This window comes from Prionailurus bengalensis, chromosome A3 (assembly GCF_016509475.1).
Source record: "Prionailurus bengalensis isolate Pbe53 chromosome A3, Fcat_Pben_1.1_paternal_pri, whole genome shotgun sequence".
Taxonomy (NCBI): domain Eukaryota; kingdom Metazoa; phylum Chordata; class Mammalia; order Carnivora; family Felidae; genus Prionailurus; species Prionailurus bengalensis.
In genome coordinates, this window is record NC_057354.1 from 118859462 (window position 1) to 118882876 (window position 23415).

The 23415-nt window shown below is 52.1% G+C and overlaps 2 protein-coding genes across 6 annotated transcripts; one reads left to right on the forward strand and one right to left on the reverse strand.

Annotated features, from left to right (window-relative positions):
- Positions 1-20: 20 nt before the first annotated feature.
- Positions 21-3901, reverse strand: DNAJC5G (DnaJ heat shock protein family (Hsp40) member C5 gamma). 3 transcript variants are annotated; one of them, XM_043604281.1, is made up of 5 exons: positions 3792-3901; positions 2877-2992; positions 2360-2573; positions 1795-1936; positions 21-1022 (listed from the first exon to the last, which is right to left on the reverse strand). In XM_043604281.1, exons 2-5 carry the CDS (start codon positions 2987-2989, stop codon positions 955-957), a joined length of 537 nt encoding a protein of 178 aa, XP_043460216.1. In that variant the 5' UTR covers positions 2990-2992; positions 3792-3901; the 3' UTR covers positions 21-954. The 3 variants fall into 3 exon arrangements, with proteins under 3 accessions (XP_043460216.1, XP_043460217.1, XP_043460218.1); XM_043604282.1 differs by having other exon boundaries at positions 21-1295; XM_043604283.1 differs by having other exon boundaries at positions 1770-1936.
- Positions 3902-4029: 128 nt separating this feature from the next.
- SLC30A3 (solute carrier family 30 member 3) lies at positions 4030-22744 on the forward strand. Of its 3 annotated transcripts, XM_043604286.1 has the most exons (8): positions 13915-14267; positions 18173-18354; positions 18829-18975; positions 19071-19224; positions 19820-20018; positions 20250-20355; positions 20614-20748; positions 21920-22184. In XM_043604286.1, the coding sequence occupies exons 1-8, from the start codon at positions 14173-14175 to the stop codon at positions 22066-22068; spliced, it is 1167 nt and encodes a 388-aa protein (XP_043460221.1). In that variant the 5' UTR covers positions 13915-14172; the 3' UTR covers positions 22069-22184. The 3 variants fall into 3 exon arrangements, with proteins under 3 accessions (XP_043460223.1, XP_043460220.1, XP_043460221.1); XM_043604288.1 differs by lacking the exons at positions 13915-14267; positions 19071-19224 and adding an exon at positions 4030-4147 and having other exon boundaries at positions 21920-22744; XM_043604285.1 differs by lacking the exon at positions 19071-19224 and having other exon boundaries at positions 13897-14267; positions 21920-22744.
- Positions 22745-23415: the final 671 nt, after the last annotated feature.

The following is a 23415-nucleotide window of genomic DNA, read 5'->3' on the forward strand; positions in this document are numbered from 1 at the left end:
GCCCAACAGATGCACTGGGATTGGACAAAAGCTCTTTTATTTATTGACATTTTTTACCCCTTCTCCCAGTCAGGAGAGAGGTTTGAGGAGTTACTAGCTTTGACCTTGGGTGGACAGGAAAATAAATGGTGTGGAGACTATACCAACCAGGCAGTGTGAAGAGGCATGAGTGGTAAAAGGGTCTGGAAAAGTATAATCTTCTCCCTATCACATGTTTCACACCCCTGTTTTAAGAACAAAATATATGAGGATCAGCCTGCACAAGACATGGTGAAAAGGATGAAGGCAAGCAGGCACTGATATGTGAGCTTCAGCTAACTCATAGGACCCATGCTAAGGCATGCTGTGCTGTGGTGTAGTCCAGGGAGAATCCAAAGGTGGGAGAACTACCCCTACATCTCAAATGCATTCATACTTTGCCCGGGTTGATTCATGGTGGCATGGAATAAGGCTGACAGCGACAAGTGCATGGGCACCAGAAGAACGTGAGACCAGCCCCAGAAAGGTGTGCTGGCATAGGAATGAGGCTGATGGGTTAGAGTTCTTGGTGCAGAGGTGCAACAAAGGAGGTTAGCTGCTATAGTAGCTCTGGGAAAGGATCCACCCTGCTCACTTATCAGGATCTTGGTGGAGATATTGCAAGCAGCTAAGGGACCCTACCGGCTGAAATTGGCTCAAATCCCAAGGAAGGCACAGGAAAAAGAATGCTGGGGAAAAGTCTGTCACCACTGCCTGAGACCTCATAAGGGTAGGGACGGGAAGGCTGCTCTCTAAACAGATTAAAATTGGGACTGGAGCTAAAAAGAAGAGTGGCTGGGTGACCCTGTATTGCCAGGGTCAGTGATACCATCAAGGACAGAGGTGGCATCGTCACTAGGATAGATGCCATCAATGCTTCCGAAGTTTGGATTCTTATAAGAAGAGGGGCAAATCAGGGTCAATGTCAGGACAGGGCTACTTGCTCCTCTCTTCGGTGTGTCCAGTGGATTGGGTGGCAGAAGGCACCCTCACTGGGTCAGCACCTGGGGGCAAAAGAAGTTGGCATCTTACTAACAAGAAGGAATGATGATCCAGAATTTAAAGCAAGCCCTCTGTGGGTAAGGATATAAACACATGAAATCCACAGTATAAAATATAAACTTTCTACTAATGACTCATCAGAAGTTAGTCTATGTTTCTTTTCTTATCCCTTGATTCTGGCTGCATTTCAGTTTTCATAGGTACCTCATTCCTCTTAATCTTTTAGCCATGAAATTCATTATCATCGTCCTCTCTTCTAAAATTTCTTTTGTTTCCTATGGTGGAATTTGAAAACCACATATATGAACAATTAATAACAATTTTTAGTCCCGGGGTGAGAAAAGCATCACTTTGCAGTTACTCGTCAGCATCACTAGGTGGCACTACAGTAAACTTCAGTCAAGCCACACAAAATTAACTGCTTGGGGCGGGGATAATCTGGCACGTCATCTTCCTTTAGAGTAAAGGCAGTAAACTTCATCCTCTAGCTTGTCTCCAACTATTGCCTTTTCTAGGCACTCTCCCACCCATTCCTTACCTTAACTCCCCCCGACTCCCAGTTCCTTAGCCTAACAGTCATGAGAGGCCGATATTACATTCAAATTGTCAGTCGGTGGCAAAAGCCCCTCAGAAACCGGGTGTATCCCCTTCTCTTTCTTCACTTTGCCTCAATACTGACCTGAGTCTCCCATATTAGGGGTTCACGGTTTCACTCCCAACTATTCTTTCATTCCTAATCCAGTTCTTACCTCAGGCCCTGTCTATGGTCCTCACCTGACCTGGGAGGCTGATTCTGGACATTCTGCTGATATCTTCTAGCAACGTCCTCAGATGGTGGCTTAAGTGTTCCACAGCAAAAGCAGCAACAGCAGCAGCAACAGCAACAGGTGAGCAGAGCACACAGGAGGACAAGTGTCTGAAAGGTGGGAAAGAATGGCCTTGACCCAGCAGTTCTTTTAGATTTCCATTCCAGTTCCCCTCCCTGAATCCCCCCAGCACCCAGAAAATAAGAGAGAGAAGCATTTGTCCTAGGAGAGGAGGCTTAGCTCTCCAAGAAGAGGAGGGTCACCCCTCCTTCCTTATTCTTTTTTTTTTTTTAATGTTTTTATTTATTTTTGAGACAGAGAGAGACAGAGCATGAGTGGGGAAGGGGCAGAGAGAGAGGGAGACACAGAATCTGAAGCAGGCTCCAGGCTCTGAGCTGTCAGCACGGAGCCTGACACGGGGCTCGAACTCACAGACTGTAAGATCGTGACCTGAGCTGAAGTTGGACGCTTAACCAACCGAGCCACCCAGGCGCCCCCTTCCTTATTCTTAAAGGACTAGAAGAATTGTATACCTTGAACCAACAACTATTCAGTGTAAAATAGTAAGTGACGCCTTCTTCGCCAAAGTGATCATATATATATATTCCCAACGAGCCATGCCGGTCGTAGATTTTCCGCTTCTTGGGGTCACTCAGTATGGAGTGGGCTGTGTTGATCTCTTTGAATATTTCTGTTGCTTGAGCATCCCCTGGATTCTTATCTGGATGATACTTCAAGGCCAGGTTCCTACCCAGGCAATACGCAAAAGGAGGGAGAGGATGGCTAGGGAATGGCTGGGGAGGGAGGGCAGGATGAACGACAGGGACAGGCCTTTGGATGTGAAGAAAGAATGCATGAGATGTGGTGCCAAGGATGGAGGCAAGCAACCCAGGTCTAAATTCTGTCCCACGCCACAATGAAATGGATGATGGCCCTGTCTGACCCAAAGTGAGGGCTCGAGGGTTTAAAAATGGGTCAGAAAGCAAGGTAGAAAGAGAAGGGTTTAAGGGGGGGAAATCCCAGGGCTTAGAAAGAGGCTGAAGTCTAAACCTGTAGGCCTTTTTGATGTCTTCGGGTGAGGCGCCCTTCTTAAGCTCCAGCACCGCATAGAGGGTTGTGCCACTTTTGGACAGCCGGTGGGCCGCTTCATCCAAATGAGCCATGATCTGGGTCAGAGGAGATGCATTTGTGAGAACTGCCACAGGGGAGGCCACGGAGAAGTGAGACTCCTAGTGACAGGAAACCCAATGCCTTCATTGGCCAGTCAAGTAAAATGACTACAAAGGGACAAGCGCAAGACAACAGTGAGCGGGCTCTGTGACTAGCAGGAGAGTGCAGGTGACCAGAAAGGACATCCAAATTCAAATTTTAAAGAGGAAACGGCTCCTCACATTTCCCAGCCACAGCCCTTTCCCTTCAGCGACACAGCCCTCCAGACACACCCCGCGTCGCGGAGAGGTGTAAGCAAGGGAAGGCCCAAACCACGGGAAGAAGCGGATTTTGTCCAGAACGACTAGTCCCGGAAGAGACGGCTTGTCCAAGCTCACTGTGGCGTTGGAAAGGCCACGGCAGCCCAGTCCTCGTGCAGGCTGGGTCTGGAATCGGGGAGATGCACAATTCCCAAGAGAGAAACAATTCAGACCAAAGCCTGAGCCACCTGAGAAGTGAGGTGTCCCAAAAGCCAGGCCGGAGGACGCTGCTGCAGCTAGGCCAGAGGCCTTCTTCTCCCTAGCCTCCCCTCTCAAACCTCGGAGCGCGGGCAGCGGGGAGAACACAGGGGTGACTCCAGGGATGAAGTCCCAAGCGAAAGGAGTAGCTGCGGGGGCCGACCAGACAGGGACCAGGGAGCAGGGCCCCAGAGGGTGGGAGGCAGCCAAGGCCACAGGCTCGGAAGGTAATGCTCTGGTTCCCAGAGCCCTCTGGCTCTGTGTGGACTCCGCACCCGGCCTGGCGCTCTACTTCTACCTCAGAGTCGCCCTCCTCGGCTGGGGAGGCCTCGCACAACCTCCATCCGGGTGTGAAACTTCACACCGCCGAAGTCCAGTGGGCAACCGCGCTTGTGCGCCGCGCCAACCTTCCGGGTCGCTTTTTGGCGCCGCCGGAAAATCTGGAAGATGAGGCTGCGTGGAGGCTGGGACTTATTTCACTCACAAGGAAGCCTGGGCGTAGGGATCAGCCCCGCGGGCCGCGACGCCCCCCAGTTCTTCCGTTGGGCGTGGCCTCCAGGGCCATCCCTTCTCCCGTGGGAGGGGATCACCAGTCCTGATCGGCTTAACGACTCGGTTAAGATGATGGGCTTGCTCGCTGTGGCTGTGTGAGAGGTATGGCTCCTGCAATCCTTTCTCAAGAGGTGTATTCACTTCCCAGTCTTTTTTGGCAGAATTTAGGGGCCTCCACTTCGTCCTTTCTTTCCCTTCTACGTGGAAACTCCTACACATCCTGTAAGACCCGCTTGAAGGTCGGTATTCCTGGGAATCCTTCCTTCATTCCCCCAGTTGTTCCCACCTTGCTCTGTCAAAGCAATTACTATATTGTAATTACTAATTTGCACGTTCCCTTAAAACGATAGCTTGAACATTTCCAAAAGTCACTACTGTTTTTCAAAAACTTCATTTAAATACTATTATATCATGAGGATGTGCCATAATGTATTTATATAATCCAGCTTGGATACTTAAGTTGTTCCTAGCCATTTGCTAGTGTTAAAAACCTTATAATGAAAATTCTTATCTATAAATCTTCAAATAAATCTCTTCCCTGCTCCTTTGAGGTGGATTCCTGGAAGGGAAATTAATAGGTCAAAGTAAAATTTTTTGAGACTCTTAGTCCTTGTTGCCAACTTTCTTCCCAGAAAGGTACCACAGGTACCAATTTACATCCCCACAGGCAGGGCTTGAGAGCACCAATCTCCACCTGACTTCACTTCCTGTGATCTCCTATAGGAGGCAGTCTTTCCACCACTTATAATTTACGACTTCTTAATTTTGGTGTTCTTTACAGAGGAGCACTCAATGGCTTCCATTACATGTGATTGAAAGAGCTTTGTGATTTCAATAATATTTCTCTGTTATACCTCATGTGGCTTTTATCACTCTCTTCCCTTTATACGGTCTTCTGTGCACATTTACATCCTCTTCTAGGTTTTAAGTGGTAAATCAGTATCCATCCCAAGAGATGTGAGCCATCCGAGTCAACTAAGGAGTCCATATGCTATAGGCACAATGACCAGTGAATTAACAAATTTATTTCTGTAGATCTGTGATCAGCGTATGGGGTGGGGATGAAAATCTTTGGCATCAACCACCCAGTTACCCGGTTGATAGATTCTGGGTAAGAGGAGTTTATAGGTTAATCACCTAAAGCAAAGGAGCTGAAGCTGACAATTTTTTTTTTTTTTTTTTTTGGTGGTTCGTACTATGATACATTTCCCTAGCTAACTTCCAGCCTTTCATCACCATCATGGTTGTCAGGACTAGTAGACCAACCCAGGCTGTTTCTTTACACTGGGGAGACAGGAGAAGGCACCAGAAGTGCAGAGCACTTACTTTCCAGGCCCCGCGTGGTCTGGCCCCCACCTCTTACTCTAGCTCTGTTAAGCACTGTTAAGCATCACTGTTGTGCTTGCTCTGGTCTCTGCTGCACTGCTTTTCTGTCAGTTCTTTGAAGGCACCATGTTCCTTCTCACATCAAGGGCCTAAGTCTGCCTGGAGGATTCCTCCTCCGGCTATTTGCTAGCTGAATTCTCATCCTTCTAGGATCTCAGCTTCATGTATCCTCAGATAGACTTTTTTTTTTTTAATATTTTTATTTATTTTTGAGACGGAGAGAGACAGAGCATGAGCAGGGGAGGGGCAGAGAGAGAGGGAGACACAGAATCCGAAGCAGGCTCCAGGCTCCGAGCTGTCAGCACAGAGCCTGACGTGGGGCTCGAACTCACAGACTGTGAGATCATGACCTGAGCTGAAGTCGGACACTTAACCGACTGAGCCACCCAGACACCCCCCCCACCCCCCCTTTTTTTTTTTAAGTAGGCTTCATGCCTATTGCAGAACTGGTTGGGCCTAAACTCACAACTCTTGAGATCAAGACCTGAGCTGAGATCAACAGTCGGACATTTAACTGACTGAGCCACCCAGGTATGCTATCCTCAGGCCTTCTAAATTGAGTTCCACTTATCTCTCCCTACCTCATAATACCTTCACCATGATTTGTGAATGTATGTTTATTTGTGTGTTCATTTGTTTAAGGTCTGCCTTCCCTAGTACAAAATACAACAAATACAACTCTATGAAGGCAGGGACCTTATGTTTGTTCACCGTTGTCTCCCCAGCACCTAGAGCCATGCCTGGTTCACAGCAAGTGAGTTAATGATTTGTTGGATGAGCTACAGTAGGGGGAGCCCTCTGCTGGTGCAATGTTGGCCTAGAGGTTGAGCCATAGCAAGAATTCCCTAGGGCAGAAGCACTTAGCTGGGGAATTGGAAGACTCAGTGCCTCTTTTCCTCATATGATCCTGGACAAGAAGAGACATAAGGAGTTAAGAAAAATAAGGCAGCAGGGGAGATAGTATTGGTGATTCTGAGCTCCTTGTTTGTCTTAGTCTTCCTCCAGTTTCTAACACAGTTCCTGGGATATTGTAGGTGCTCAATGAATGTCAGTAGGTTGAATGAATAAGCAAATGTTGTGTGTCTTTTCAGAGGTACTTTAACCTAATAATATCTTCTGATTCTCACAGCAACCATGAGAGGTGCTGTGATCACATCCCTGCTTCATAGTAGAAGTGAGCCCGGAGAAAGAGGGCAAATTAGGTTCTGAGAAGAGTTAGTAAATATCTTCCAGATCTTGCCAGAGGCTCCAGAATGTTATTACTTCTTATCATTGCCCTCTGACATTCTAATTAATTCTAATCATAGTTTGCTGGCTCTTGAAATAGCCATTATCTTTAAGTCTTCTGAGCCTCTCCTCTGAATGAAAAGACACTGCAGCCAGCAGGCTGCAGAAATGGGAATAAAGCAGGTAAGTCAGCCTGGCATCCTTCGCCTCTTCACTTTGCCTTCACCTAGAAACAGACCCCTTGTGGCTCTTTTTCTCTGCACATGGTCTCTTCTAACACCCAGCACAGTACCAGGAAGAACACACAATCTCAGAATCAGAAGCCTTAGACCTTGGTTTTGGCTCTGGCTCCAGTGAGCCGTGTGATCTTGAACAAGTCACTTAATCTCTGAGATTCTTTTCCCTCTTCTGTTAAAACCTGTGCCTCCACAGGGTTGATGTCAAAACCAAATTAGACTTGCTGTAAAAAGAACAGAAAAAACAGAAACAAAAAAATAACTATGCTAAAGAATGATTTCAAACTAAAACCTTTTCTAGAATCATTTGCCCTTAAGTCACTGATCTTATAGTTTACTATCTCACAGAGCCATTTGGTCTCTCCTGGAGAGAGAACCATCCCTTATTTACCCACAAACAGCTAAAGTTTTAGTCATATAGCTGGAATACCCATATACAGACAGACAGCAGACATTGGCATATTTATACCCAAAATATCATGCTCTTGAGCATATGCAGTGGGAGAGAGAGATCATCATTTGTCATACCCAGCCACTAGGTTCTAGAATTGTGTAGTTTTTGAGCTGGAAAAGACCTCGAGTCTTAACTCCCATCTAATGCCTTCATTTTGTAATTGAGGGAACTGTGGCCCAGAGAGAAGGATTGACTTGCTCAGAGTCAACCAGTAAGGTCCAGACCTAACCTAAGTCTTCTAAGTTAAGTGTCTGTGCTGTGACTGCTCCTTATACACACCAGCTCCCTTCTCACTTTTTTTTTTTTAATTTTTTTTTTCAACGTTTATTTATTTTTGGGACAGAGAGAGACAGAGCATGAACGGGGGAGGGGCAGAGAGAGAGGGAGACACAGAATCGGAAACAGGCTCCAGGCTCTGAGCCATCAGCCCAGAGCCCGACGCGGGGCTCGAACTCACGGACCGCGAGATCGTGACCTGGCTGAAGTCAGACGCTTAACCGACTCCGCCACCCAGGCGCCCCACCCCTTCTCACTTTAAAACTGAGGTCTAGAGAGAGATCAAAGTTGTAGTTGACATTCACCTCCTTTCATGATGTCAGGTAATGTCCTTCTTTACCTCCCTCCAGTTGGAGGCTTGCTCACTTCATGTGCCCAGAAACATCATTGGCCCAGTTTGTTTGCCTGTCGTCCCTGGGGCAGACAGCCTGGGGTGGGAGGTGGAGGGCTTCCAGCCAGAGAGGCTGCTGCATACCCCTGTCCTCTGTGCCCAGACTGCAGACCTAAGGGCAGACTGACAGAGCACAGCCACCTCACCTCTACAACTTTGATAGTAGTGTGTACCTCTTAGGGTTGTTAGGAGGACTAAATATTTAATTTGAACAGTGCTTGGCACATGGTAAGTGCTGTGTTGTCATTGTCATTGTCACCACCATCATCATCATCCTTTCCATCTGATCACCTCCCAATTTTGTAAAGAGAGAAGCTGGTTTTCATTTTGTTTCTGAGAAGAAGGGAAAACCCAAGATCCTTCCTCTAGGAAGATTTGCAAATTGTCATTCTATCCCCTTTCTATATCCTTCTCTCAGCCTCTTTGAACCCCATTTCCTTGTTTCCCTACGCAGTACCCTCATGATGCCCTCTCACTATCCAAAATATCCCTGCCAGGGCTCCCTAAACAGTCAGAACTCTGAAATTTTCTGTCTCACTTCTTCTCCTTCAGTATTTCTAATAAAAACTATTACCTCCATAAAATGAGCTCATCCCTAAGGGCTAGGTGGAAAGCAGTCTGATTAAAACACTATAATTCAGCGGTGCCTGCCTGGCTCAGTCGGTGGAGCAGGCAACTCTTGATCTTGGGGTTGTAGGTTCAAGCCTCATGTTGGGTGTAGAGATTACTTAAAAATAAAATCTTTTTTTTTAATGTTTATTTTTGAGAGAGAGAGAGCATAGGTAGGGGAAGGGAAAGGGGGCAGAGGATCTGAAGCAGGCTTTACACTGACAGCAGAGAGCTGATGCGGGGCTTAAACTCATGAACTGTGAGATCATGACCTGAGCCAAAGTCAGGCACTTAACCAACTGAGCCACTCAGGCACCCCAAGATCGCAGTTTTTAAATGGATAAGCAGAGAGAGGTGGTAAAGGTGATATTTGAATCAAGACCTAAAGCAGGTCCTCAGGTGGGTCATAAAGACATCTGACAGATTGCATTACATATAGATGAGGAAATGCAAAGGTCCTGAGGTGGAAGAATGCCTGGTATATTGTAGGACCTGCGTGAACGCCACAGTGGCTGGGGAGGGAGGTGGGAGTAATATGAAATGAGACAAGGGGCCTATAGGGCTTTGTAGGCAATTGGAAAACCTTTGGCTGGTACTGAGTGACGTGAGGAGGTGATGGACCTGGCCTAGGTGCCTAGTCACTGGATTGAGACTAGATTGTAGGGCAATAAAGGTGGAAAAAGGAAGACAACCAAAGAGGCTACTGCAATAATCAAGAAGATAGATGATGGTGGTTTGGACCAGGGTGGGTGCAGGATTTGCTGACAGATTGGATGTGGGGTGAAAATAGAGGCATCAACGGTGATTCTAAGGTTTCTGGCCTAAGCAAATGAAAGGACAGAGCCACCATGTTCAGACATGGGAGGACAGCTGAAAGAAAAGATTTGGGATGGGGTGACAATCAGGAATTTGGTTTTAGACCAATGAAACTGGAGATGCCTATTATTTTTTTTTTAATTTTTTTAAACGTTTATTTATTTTTGAGACAGAGAGAGACAGAGCATGAACGGGGGAGGGTCAGAGAGAGGGAGACACAGAATCCGAAATAGGCTCCAGGCTCTGAGCTGTCAGCACAGAGCCCGATGCGGGGCTCGAACTCACGGACCGCGAGATCATGACCTGAGCCGAAGTTGGCCGCTTAACTGACTGAGCCACCCAGGCGCCCCTGGAGATGCCTATTAGATGTTAAGGAGGTAAGGTCAAGTTGACATTTGGGTATTTGAGTTTGAAGTTCAATGAGAGATCTGGGGATCATCGTATAGATGCCATTTTATTTTTTTAAGGTCTTTTAATTAAAAAACGTTTTAATGTTTACTTATTTTTGAGAGACAGAGAGAGACAGAGACAGAACACGAGTAGGGGAGGGGCAGAGACAGAGAGGGAGATACAGAATCCAAAACAGGCTCCAGGCCCTGAGCTGTCAGCACAGAGCCAGACATGGGGCTTGAACCCAGGAATGGCGAGATCATGACCTGAGCTGAAGTCTGACGCTCAACCAACTGAGACACCCAGGTGCCCCCTTTTTAAGTTCTTTGAAATAGAAAATTTCAAAAAAAAAAAAAAAAAAAAGAATGGCACAGTGATCCCCCATCTACCTACCATTGAGCTTCAACAACCATTGCTTTCTGTGGTTTCTAGATAGTATTTTTAAGGCTTGAGACTAGATATCTCTATGGGAGTGTAGAAAGACAAGAGGGTGACCAAGTCCTGGACCACTCCAGCATTAAAGGGTTGAGAAGATGAGGAACAAGCAAAGGAGACTGAAAATAAACAGCCAGTGACATAGGAGAAAAACCAGATTAGGGTACGCTGGAAGCCAAGTGAAGAAACAATTCCCAAATAAAGATGTAATTACAGTCTGATAAATGCTGAGGAAGAAAACGAAGTGTGCAGTGAGAATGTGTAACATGAGAACTAACCTAGGCTGGGGGTCAGGAAAGTCCCCCCGGAGGAGGTGACATTTAAGCTGCAGCCCTCGTTCATCCTGTCTATCTTCAACTAAAATCCTGCTTTCTCCAGCTTTCTTCCACTCCCAACAACCAGCTCCTTTTTCCTGGGATGGCTTCATCAAGGACTGTGTGTCAGCCACTAGGGGGCGCTTGGGACACCGTGATGAGAAAGATAATTCCTGCCTTTAGGGAGCTTGTATTCTAGTGAGGAGACGGCGGAGCAAATCATTTTGTTTCAATGTGCTGAGTGCTGCCAGCACAGAAGCACAGCAGCCCTTGAGAGCACCAGAAAACAGCACATAACTCAGCCTGGTGGGGAAGCCCGAAAGGCTTCCTGGAGGTAACACCTGAGCAGAATTTGGATGCCCTCTTTACCTCTGCCCGTACCTTTCAGCCTGGCTTGGACCTTTCAAGTGTTAATTAACCCCTTGCCTGCGTGCTTGGATTCCAAATCTCGTCTGAGATCTCAAGCCCAGCCTAAATCCTGGCTTCAGGGCTGGACTTTGCTCTCTTTCTCTCTCAGTATGAACTGGTCCAGGCTGGGTTCCCTGAAGCTGCCTTCTGACCCGTTCTCCCACCCTCTGCTCTACCACCGACCTATCCTCCTGGGAAGTTCCAGGGGTTCCTGTCTCCTTCAGCCCTTTGGGACTCAAAGTGGCCTAAGGAATCTCCTTAGAGAAAATTGATACCCGAGGCAGGACAGGACAGACATTAAGAACATGTGGGTAAATCAGTAACCAAAGACTGCAGAATAGAAATCTCTTGCAATCACGTTAAAGCCAGGAGGGGGAGGAAATGCACCTATCTTGTTCACCAGGACTCCTCAGTTATCCTAACAAAGTACATGGCAAGAAATAAGTGTTCAGTAAATGTTGAATGAATAGTTCTTACAAGATTTCAGTTCCTTACGGCCAGCCCTAAGCTGCCCTTCTAACTCCTGCATAATTTTCGTAGCTCCTAACCAGGTGTAGAATGCCTTTCTCAGACCTGGCATTCAAGAGGACCCTTTGCAAAGATTTTCATAGGGCCACTTGGTGGCTCTTTGAGAAACAGGTGCAAGCAGTCTCTTTCGCTGCCAGGCTTTTCTTGCATAAATTTCCAAGCACAGGCAACTGTTGGTATTCTCCCCGCTGGTGCCCTCGGTTTCTGGAGGCGGCACGTTCCAAGGCCCAACACCTAGGGAGCCGCGCGGCAGAGGGCAGCCCTGTAATCCACCTGCTCCCACGCTTCTTTCCCCGCCGCCTGCTCGCTCCCTGCCCTGTGGCGGGGCGGGCGTGTGCCGGCGTCTGCGCCCCCTCTCGGGAACCCGGGACTGCTGTCTGCGCACTGTGGACTGCCCAGGAAGGGAAATCCCCCAGAGGAAGCCATTGTTGTTAGGTCCCCTGTTGTCGTCATCTGCTGAGGCACGGCTAGAAGAAGCCCCTTCCCCGCCCAGGGGTCCGCTGTTTCTCCCCATTCTCGAGCTTGCCTGCCCCGGCTGCTTCGGGTGAGACTACAGCATCCCAGCCCTGGAGTGCGCGGTGGCCTCTCCGCATCCTACTTCCGGGGGGCGGGGTCTCAGAAATGGGGAAGCCCCAGGCCCGATTCAGAGTTTTGAAAACCGACGGCGCCAAGAGGGACGTGCCAGGGCCCTGACCCAGGCGGGCTGGGCTTGAGTTCCACCCCGCCCTAACAAGCACCTACAAGGTGACCTTGGCTGGTGGCTTCCCCTCTTGCTATCTCAGTTTGCACCCCCACGACCTTAGGAAGGAGCTGAGGCCCCACTCCTCTAGGGGAGGTTGGAGGGAGAAAGGACCCCCACCCTCACTCGTGGGCTTTGGCCTGGGCCTTCCGCGGGGAGTCTGGGGGAGGGTGCTCTGGCCCTCGGCGCGGCGTGGGTGGAGACGCGGCGCCGAGGGCTAGTGCAGACCCTTTGGTTCTAACGTTCCGCACCGTTCCCCGGAGCACTACGCTCCCTTAGCGCACGCCGCCCGCAAACCTTGGCAAGGGCCTCACTCTCCCCCGCCCGAACAGCCAGCCCGCCGCCCAGCTCGCCTAATCCGTTCAAGCCTCACCTCCTCCGCGAAGCTCTCCCGGGTTAACCCCATCTCTTCCAACCACTCTATCTGGCACGTGCTCCTGATGTTTGTTTGATGGTTTATTTGGGGGTGTACACGCGGTCGCAATGTTTGGGATAATAACGGGGCTAGGTGTCTATTCCCAGAACCCTACATGACGGACCCCCCAGTGTGTTCCTCATGAAGGGTGCCCATTGATTAATGGGTTTCTCTGCCGGACTCACCAACCACTCCCACCCTCCACGCTTCCCCTTCCAAGCTCACTTTTCTCCCTCCTCCTCCAGACTCTTCACAGAGTGTCACAGCTTGGAGGGCACACTGCAATCCCCACCCCCATTTCATCCTACAGTGGCCGCAGGTGTGAGGGGCAGAGAGCATTGAACGTTTGAAGGTTTGACTCCAGGCTTGGCCACCCACTTTGCTGTAAGTCACTCCTTCCCCTGGGGCTTCCGTTAAAATGAGGCAAAATGAGGTAATACCCCGCCAGGTGCTAGGGATTCAGAGGTAAAGAATCACCTGCTGACAAGCTGCAGCTTCCCTCCAAGAACAGTGGCTTGTGACCAGAGAGGTGGCATGGCTCCTTCCTCCTCCGGTTGCCCCAGCCTGAGTGACAAGACTGCGACGCGCGCTCTCTTCAGTCGCCAGCGCAGCGCCCAGAACTGGAGAGGGAAAGAGGAGGGGGCTCCAGTCCCAGCCTTTTATTCACCAGCTGCATGACCTTAGATGCTTCTTCCTCGGCAACTCAGTTTACTCATCCGAAAAATAGGGATAGTAATGGATTGGAGGAGAGCAGGAAGCTTGTCACCCAATGTCTCTATAAAAATAAATGATAATGAGCGGTACAGTGCTTGGCAGCAGATTTTGCTTACAAATTCCGACCCCACATCCTCCACAGAGGGGTTTCTGGCCGCAGTCCCTGGAGTTCTCCCGGATGTGTCACTGCTCACCCCACACTTTCTGGTTCTCTCGAGCTGGGTAATAATGGACCCACACCTGTTTCTACCTCCGTGTGGGGGGCTGAGCGACGACCCCGTGCAGGCTTGCAAGGGGGGGTGTTCCTTAGAAGACGGTTGTTCTGGATGGAGGTGCCTAGGCTTGTGGAACACCGCTCGGAGCCGGCAGGCGGAGCTTGGGTGGGGGCGGGGCTAGTTTACCCAGGGGGTGGGGCTATAGAGATAAGGCGTTCTCTAGAACCCTGCGGGGGCGCAGAGGGCTCGCGTCGCCCCCACCTGGCTCTGGCGCCGGGAAATGGGGCCTTGGCAATGGGGCGGGGCTCCGGGGGGTGAGGCTTAGGCTTGGGGGAGAGGCCCGGGAGCCTGGAGGCGGGGCTTGGGGAGCTCGCCCCACGCGGGGCGGGGCTCCAAAGGCCGCGGGATCTGCAGTTCGGACTCCCGGCGCCACAGCCGCTGCAGTTCCCTCCACTGTGGTGGCCCCGCGGCCCTGCGGGGAGTCCGGGGGTCGGCTGGACGCTCGGACTTGGTGCAGAGCCGGCCCCGCCTCTCGCTTCTTCAGTGGGGCCTAGACGGTCGGGGCCGCGGTGACATGGAGCCCTCTCCTGCCACAGGGGGCTCGGAGACCACTCGCCTGGTGAGCCCCCGGGACCGCGGCGGCGCCGGTGGCGGCCTGCGCTTGAAGAGGTAGGACAGACCTGGGCCGGCCCTCGGCCCGGGGGCGCCACCCTCATGCCATCCGTCCATTTCGTTTGTCTCTTTCTCGGCGCGGCCCCGGCTGGCCTCCCGGGCGCACCGCAACTCCCTCAGCTTCTCGGCGCCCGGCTCTGTCCTCCCCGGCTACATAGCCAGCACCCCCCGACCCTCCCAGCAGCCTGCTTTGCCTCCTCCCGGCCACCTTCTTTTTCTCGGTCCCGCAAAACGGCTCCCCGGCCGGTCCCCCAAGCCTCCGGACCTCTCTGCCGCCCTCGCCGCATCTGACTTCTCCGCGAGTAACTGCTCCTCCGTCGGGCTGGAGTCCGCGCCAGGTGCCCCGATGTCTGCATTGCTCCAGGGCCCTGGCAGTGGGAGCACCTCGCCTCCCAGGCTTCGGAGCCCCCGCTGCAGGCCCCTGGCCCTTCCCTCCGTGCGCCTCGGGGCGCCCCCTCCAGCCATGGCCAGCTGTGCGCACCCGGGCCATGGGCCCGGGCTCCACGGCGGTTCTTCCCGGCCCCTGGGGGGCGGCGGCCGCCGGGAAGCGAGGGGGTGGCAGGGAAGGAGCAGGTGCGGTCTGGGCGGCAGGGGGTATTCCCGGCTCCGCACAGACGGGGCCGGGGGCGGCGAGGTGTGAAATGAGGCGCGCGGAGCGGCCGGGACAGCGGGCCGGGGGCGGCCGGAGAACCTCCTCCGCGTCCCGCCGGCCTCCCGCGCCGGGCGCCCGCCAGCTCTGTCCGCCTTGTCCCTCAGAGCGGCCGCGCCAGGCCCATCCTGGCCACCTCCACTGGCCATTTTGTCTGTTGGCTGACCGTCCGTTTGTCTCGGAAATTTGACAGGCTCTCCGGCTTTTCCTCTTTCTTCATTTCTCATAATCGTTCTGTTTCCCTCCGAACACCTTTCCCTTTGTCTCTGATGTGATGCCTCTGTGTGTTTCTCGCTCTTTCCCTGGGTGGGGGCCATAAACCTGAGTGGGTGGGGGAGTGGGTGAACAGAAGGGAGGACAGACTTCCCGTCTGACTCCTTCCTGCAGGGGCCTGCAGACGTGGGCAGCTGTGGGGGCTCCAGCCCAGGCACTGGCGTCTCTTCACCTATCCTTTTGATTCTGCTTCAGGCCTTTGTCCCCTGCCCACACCCGCCCCCTCTAACCCTCCCCTCTACCCCACTATTATTTGTTGTTTGTTGGGGGTTTCAGAGGGCCAGCAAGAGAAAACTGCCTTGCCTTTCCTTCTCTCTAAACAGCATGTAGACAACCCCCCCCCCCCAACACCCACACCAACAATGAAGCTTCTTTTTTTTTTAATGTATTTTTTTTTAAGTAGGCTCCACGCCTAATGTGGGGCTTGAACTCATGACCCTGAGATTAAGAGTCGCATGCTCTAACGAGAGAGCCAGCCAGGCACCCCAACAATGAGGCTTCTTTAGTCCCCAATTCATGCATAACAAAAGGGAGCAGCCTGTTGATGGGTGGCTACCTTGATGACTAGCTACTCTGTGCCTTACAAAAAAGGCATCTTGCCCACTGCCCCAAAGCCACGCAGCCTCTGCTTGCTATCCAGACCCGCATCTTGGACTCCCAGCTCATTTTCATTCTCATATGACCATTAGTCACCAAATCCTGCAGTATTTTCTGAAAGAGGCTCTTCCCTACCTACCTGCCCCTCCCCTAAAGTTCTCTGGAGGGGCTCTGTGGCTTGATCTATTCTGGATCCTTCCATCTCCTCTCCTCTCTCCCTCCCAGGCTAATATACACCAGCAAGGTCATCTCAGGGCTAGGGAAGGATATATGAAATCAATCAGTATATCTCCCTTGATGTTCCTTTGAGCCCTCACTTTCCTCCTCAGCCCCTTGCCCTGGCTCCTGACACTTAAAACTCCCAGCCACTTATCTTGTCATTGGCATTCCATGTGTCCGGAGCCCCTTCTTCACCTAGGTCTCGTGTTAAACATCTCTCCCTCTGTGACGTTCTCCTCACCCCCATTACAGTCCATCATTCCCTGCCTGGTGCTCCGAAGTCCTTTGTTCATAAATCCCCCTGGCCCAAACCCCTCCTTGCCTAGTAAGTCATTTGTGACACATCTATCTCCCCCACTAGACTGGGCTTCGCTATGTGTGCACTGCCTGGCCACCTGAGTCCTGGGCACCCAACTATGTGTCTACCTCATTGAAGAATGAGGATGGATTTCAAAGCCACCCTCACCTCCTTGTCTCCTCTGGAAACACACCCAGAATCATACACACCAAGATTCTAAGTCTTGGAAGAAAATTCCGAGAAACTAACCTACCTGCCAGCACTTGAGTTTTCCCTACAAGCACCAAATGTCCCCCCCCACCACCTCCCTCACACCTCAGTTCACCCACTTGGCAGAGCTCTCCCTAGCCAGAAGGCCCCAGGCATCCCTCCTCACTTTACTGCTGTGATCACATTTCTATCTGGAGCCTTCATTTTCACTCGTGGGTATTTTTGTCACACCTCCATGAGTATTTCTAGGACTGTGTTTTCCAGTTAGGTTCTTTGTTCTGTGGAAGGTTCTGGCCTTGTTGGGGTTCAGGTTGGGTAGTACTAGGGTTGAGAATTGGGCCAGAAAGAGCCTAAAACTCAGCCCGAGCTCAAGCTCTGGCATCCCAGGTGAGGACCCAGCCCCATTCACTTATCAAGGGAGGCTTACGGCACGGTACAGTTAAGGCGGCCTCCACTGGGCATTTATGGTCAGACTGAGGTCCAGCTAACATGTAGCAGACTCCAGATCCACCGCTCCTACCACTGCCTCCCCATCCACAGCAGTCTGTCCTTCGTCCTCCCCATGACAACCTCAGTGTGGAATCCGGCCACTAGTTCTCTATGCCTGGATCCTCAGACTTTTTGGGTCCCAACATTCCACCTCCTCTCTGTTTCTTTCTTTTTTTTTTTTTTTAAATGTTTATTTATTTTTGAGAAAGAGTGTGAGTAGGGGAGGGGCAGAGACAGGGGGAGAGGGGATCCAAAGCGGGCTCCACACTGACAGCCTTGAACTCATAAACTGTGAGATCATGACCTGAGCTGAAGTCAGACACTCAACCGCCTGAGCCACCCAGGCGGCCCTCCACTCTTCTCTTAAATGGCCACATTTCAGCTGCATGTCTAGATAGAGAAGGTGAAGGATCTGGAGTGGAGGCACGAGGAGATGGGTCTGGGAGAGAGGCACTCAGACCAGGATCACGTGCTTCGTCTGGCCTCACACTTTGACACCACCTGGTCATATTGCCTCTGCTTGGCATGTTCACCCTGTCTCTATCAACACCTTCCCCATCCTTCAAGGCCCTTCTCTCGGTGCCTCCTTCAGTTGTTTCCCTGGTTCCTCTTGGACTCCTCTACCCCTCTGTCCTCTGAGCGCTGATAGCACTTTGTTTTAACTGCTCTGATGGCGATAGCTACCTTCTGCTACATATCATAGTACTTAGGTACACATTTGTTCACCAAAAGCTCCCAGAGATCAGCATGATCCTGCTGACTTTGTGTGCCTTATGGTGCCTATCAATTGGTTATGGTGGAGTCGGCTCTCTACCATGAACTAGCTGTGTGGCCTCCATGTGTCCTCTCCCTCTCTGAGCCTCAGACTTGTAATTTCTGTAATAAAATGTTAGACTAGACTACCTCTATGGTGCTTTGCAGCTGTGAGATTCTGTGGCTCTGTGTATGAAAGGAAAAGGGCAGCTGGGATCCGAGCTGTTTGCTTAGCCCCCATCTCTCATGTGGCCCTCTGTCCCCGAGGCTCCCGGGTTTGAGCAAGCCTGGGGACAGACAGAGGTAGTGCGGGGCCATAGCTGATGAAGGCCATCTGGGGGACCGAGGGCCTGGGAGTGAGGAACAGATTCAACTGTAGCCAAGCCCCAGGTTGAATTGTGCTGCCTGCCTCAGTCTCTTCACAGAGCCCTCGGAGCCCCTCCCTGAGGAACCTAAACCTGAGGAGATGCCCTTCCACCATTGCCACAGGGACCCCCTGCCCCCGCCGGGCCTCACCCCCGAGAGGCTGCAGGCGCAGAGGCAGCTGTGTGCGGCCTGTGCTGTGTGCTGCGTCTTCATGGCCGGGGAGGTGGTCGGTAAGTTGGAGAGCAGCTCCTCTGACCCCATCCTCTCGACACCTGCCTCGGCCGCTCTCCACCCAGAGAGAGCATCCCAACAATATTCCTGGGTGGACAAGCAGAGAAAGGGATGGCTGGGGTGGGGAGTTGGGTGCTCGGGGCTCTGGAAGTGGGAGAGGGTGAGGGATAGCACCGAGGGGTATTTAGGGCGAGGTCTGGGGGCAGAGGGCCAGGGCTGGCCTCTCGGCATTAGCTGGTCTTTTTAAAGTCCTATTTTCTTGATATCAAAATGTGTCATTATAGGAAAACTAGAAAACGTGGGTGAGTGAAAAGAAGGAAATAAAAACTCCCTGTAATCTCATCCCCAGGGAAAAACACGGTTCACATTTTGGTGCACGTCCCCGCAGTATCTTTCCATGCTTGTACACACACTACCACGGAGCATGATATCTTCCAACTGGACCCAGACCGTCCATTGCTTTGCCCTTGCAGGTGGGTATTTGGCGCACAGCCTGGCCATCATGACGGATGCAGCCCACCTCCTGGCGGATGTGGGCAGCATGATGGGCAGCCTCTTCTCCCTTTGGCTCTCAACCCGTCCAGCCACCCGCACCATGACCTTTGGCTGGCACCGCTCAGGTAAGGCCCTGCGTGGCCCAGTGAGCCTCTGATCTTACCAGAAGGTACCTCCTAGGGTCCCGGGCGGGTCTCTGATAGCTTGTCTCCCCCTGCAGAGACTCTGGGGGCTTTGGCCTCCGTGGTCTCCCTCTGGATGGTCACTGGCATCCTCCTGTACCTGGCCTTCATCCGCCTGCTGCACAGCGACTACCACATCGAGGGGGGTGCAATGCTGCTGACCGCCAGCATCGCAGTCTGTGCCAATCTGCTGTACGTTCCAGCATGGAGCAGGCACCATGCGGGGTTCAGGGCAAGGGGTCCTCCTCCAGGGTGGGAGAGCTGGCTCTCTCCCCTCCCCAACAGGCATGCAACACGCACACACGGTTCTCAACTGTCTGCCCCAGGGCTGCCTGAGAACAGACAGGAGAGAGACCTAGACGTCAGAGTCAGCGGACATTTATGAAGGGCCTACTGTGTGCCAGCTGCTCTGCGGGGGGTTTTCATCCAGTACTGTCTCATTTAAGGCCCACAACCACCCTATGAGGTAGACTGTGTCGCCCTTAGTGTACAGTTAATGAAATAGGTCCCAAGAAGTGGTCGTGTGACTTGCCCAGGCCACACAGCTGTCCAAGTAGCAGGGTCAGGATCTGAATCCCTGTCTCCTCCACCATGTACGGTATTTTTCCCCCCAGGCTGCACGATTTGTCTCTCTTATCCAATGCTGTCTTCTTCCCCGGGTTGGGAAAACAGGGAGACAATAGGTGGAGAAAGGGCTCCTGGGGAGGTGAGTTGGAGAGCCATGGAAATAGGGCAGAGGAGGCCAGAAACAGGCCACCTGGGCTGAGCCGCTCTGCTTCCCCCTCAGAATGGCCTTTGTGCTGCACCAGGCCGGGCCCCCCCACAGCCACGGGTCTAGGGGGGCGGAGTATGCACCGCTGGAGGAGGGGCCGGGGGAGCCCCTGCCCCTGGGGAACACCAGCGTCCGGGCAGCCTTTGTGCATGTGCTGGGGGACCTCCTGCAGAGCCTTGGGGTACTGGCCGCCTCTGTCCTCATCTACTTCAAGGTACTGTGCACGCAAGCCTGCCCCAGCCTGCCTTCCCCAGCTCCACATCCGTCCCCTCCTTCCCAGGACCCTTGACCTCCCTCCCCGCCGACTCCCAGCTCCCCAGGTCATGGTCCCTTCCCCTTTAGCAGGGCTCTCAGGGGCCTCTCGGGTCCTGTCTTTCCAAGACACCCCTAGATCTTCCACTGGAATATTCCTGCTTCCTGGGCTTAGAGATCTCTTTCTCTATAGCCTCAGTACAAGGCAGCTGACCCCATCAGCACCTTCCTCTTCTCCATCTGTGCCCTTGGATCCACAGCTCCCACCCTTCGAGATGTTCTTCGTGTCCTTATGGAAGGTAAATCAGATGCCACTCTCCCTGCCCAGGGCCCTCTCTGATCTCCCTCCAGCTCTGAGCCACCTCTCTTCCCTGAAGAGAATGTTGGGAGAAGGTCTAGGCCCTGGGGCCTATTGCTAGAAGGAGGATTCAGGCACAGGGGGAATTGTGGGGGTTAATGGTAAGCAGGTACAGGGTAGGAGAGGTAGAGTCTGGTTGGGGGTGCTGCCTTTGGGCAGGAGTGGCCCTGGCAGTAAGCATGGCGGATGCTGTTTGCAGGTTCCCCCCGAAGTGTGGGGTTTGAGCCCGTGCGGGACACACTGTTGTCAGTGCCAGGAGTCCGGGCAACTCATGAGCTGCACCTGTGGTCCCTTACGCTCACTTACCATGTTGCCTCCGCACACCTGGCTATCGGTGAGTCCTCACTGGCCCTAGCCAGTTACCTCCTAGAAACAGTCCCCCATCTTCCAACCCCACCCCCCACACTCCCCTTCCAAACCTAGGGAGGTAGCCTGAATTGCTGTTTCTGTCTCTTTCTTGATCTCTCTCACACACACATGCATGTTGGAGACAAGGAACCCTGGACAGGGTGTTCTGGAGGGGAGGTTTCCCCCTCTCTGAGGTAGTGCAGAGAATCAGCAACCCTTTAAAAGATCACTAGTACCTGGGTGGCTCTGCGTCCGACTCTTGATTTTGGCTCAGGTCATGATCTAACGGTTCTTGAGATTGAGCCCTGTGTGGGGCTCCACAGTGAGAACGCGGAGCCTGCTTGGGATTCTCTCTCCCTTTCTCTCTACCCCTCTCCCTGCTCATGCACACACACACACACACACACACACACACACACACACACTTTCTCTCTCTCTCTCTCTTTCTCTCTTTCAAAAAAAATACATAAACTTAAAAAAAAAACAGATGACTAGTACCTATAGGTCTAGTGACGGGGCACAGTTAGGTAAGTTATGACAATGGGGTAACATGGAACTATTCAAAATGATGATTATGAACACTGTATGGCAACTAGGAGAAATGTTTATGGTATAAAGCTAAGAGAAAAAAGCTGAATGTAAAATTATATCTACATTATGATTCAACTATTAAAAATATATATGGTGACTCACAAGCTGACAAAGGATTTTTGAGTTTCTTCCAGATGCAAGAAGCAATCAGAGACATGCAATTTGGATGCCAAAAATATTATACTTTGTAGGATAGTTGATGGTAACTCTAGAGGGACAATGGGAGAAAATATTTAACATCTGGATTGTCTTGGAAAGTCGGGTACTATGGCTGCTGAAACATACAGCTGCGTGTTAACAGTCAAAGAGCAGAAGAGAATAGAAAAATAAGAATGGTTTGGTGTTTTAGCCTGGTAGCATGGTTGATTAGGGGGTGAGTCTCCCCAACCTTTTCTTTGGCATTTTTATGCTGTTCATACAATACAGAAAGAAAATAAAGCTTCTCATTCAAACCTGGCTTTAATGCTGTGCAAGCCATTGGGTCCCCCTTCACCCGGCCTTATCTTGGCCCCTGCCTGATTCCCGACTCCCCTGGGAACCTGCTGCCTCTTATCACTCTCCCACAGACTCCACGGCCGACCCTGAAGCTGTCCTGGCTGAAGCCACATCCCAGCTCCACTCCCGGTTTGGATTCTCCAGCTGTACCCTGCAGGTTGAGCAGTACCAGCCCGAGATGGCCCAGTGCCTGCGCTGCCGGGAGCCCCCCCAGGCCTGAGCCGAGGCCCTGCCCTCACCCCACTGCCAGGCCCTGGCTCAGCCCTGGACTCTCAGTACCTGCCTCCCCGCTCTCCAAAAAGGGACAGAACTGGGCCCATACCCCTTCCTCTCTCCCTCCTTCCACCTGCCGGCGCCCCAGCCCCCAGCCCCAGTGGGCAAGACCAAAGTGGGTGTGGGGGGCGGGCAGGAGTCAGGCTGAATGGGAATCAATTGGTGGGGGTGTGTAGAAGGCCCTCAGTCCCCACTCTATGGTCTGGGGAGCACAAGCGTCCTCTCCATGCAGTTCATTTGTCTGTGTGGCAGGCTGGCTGGCTGGCTGGCTGGGGGCATCTGCCTGTCTGTGTGCTGTTGGTGTGCCTATGCCTGGGGGAGGTCAGCAGGGGCCCCCTCCCCACGTGGCCCTCGCTCTGTCTATGCAGGAGCCCCAAAGCCCGCACTTTGTCCGTGTGTTCTAGCCCTGTGGTTTTGTCTCCGTGTGTGTGTGTTTCTTGGTGCTGTGGCCTGTGTGTCTCTGTGCCTATGTGGCTGTGCTATAGTCTCTCTGAGTCTGCACCATCCATGTGTCCTTTTGGGGGTCTGTCTGTCCATCCCTCTGTTGGTGCTGTGCCCTCGGCTATCCCAGAGAGAGGGAGGACTCCGCTGCAGCTCCACCAATAAACTTGTGTCTAACTGCATCTCTCAGCCCTTGTACTGACTCCTCAGGAGGGGTTAAAGGAATCATGAAGCCACAGTGACCTTCCTTCCACAGCCCTCCCACCTCCTACCCAGCCCCTCCACCCTCTCTACCCTCCAAAATCCATTCCCATGTAGGCTAAAACCCTCCAGTCCTTTTATTACCTTCTCTGACTTCACAGCCTGGGTCGCTGGCTCAGGGAGAGGCCCCACACACCACGGGCTTGGTTGCAGGAGAAAGTTGGGAGGCAGGGAGCCAAGGGATCTTGGAGACTCGTTCCTAAAGACTCCCGCAGGCACCATGGCCTCAGGCTGGTCATAGAGAAGCTTTGTCCCTTCCGGGGAGAGTGGTTGGACCACATGCTGCTGTGGGCCTAGTTCCTGAGCTGTGTAAGGTGTCAGGGGGAGAGGCCCTCATCCTGAGACCAGTTTTGGGCTGTGGACACCAAGCACCTCTTTTTTATTTATTTATTTATTTATTTATTAAAAAAAAATTTTTTTTTTCAACGTTTATTTATTTTTGGGACAGAGAGAGACAGAGCATGAATGGGGGAGGGGCAGAGAGAGAGGGAGACACAGAATCGGAAACAGGCTCCAGGCTCTGAGCCATCAGCCCAGAGCCTGACGCGGGGCTCGAACTCACGGACCGCGAGATCGTGACCTGGCTGAAGTC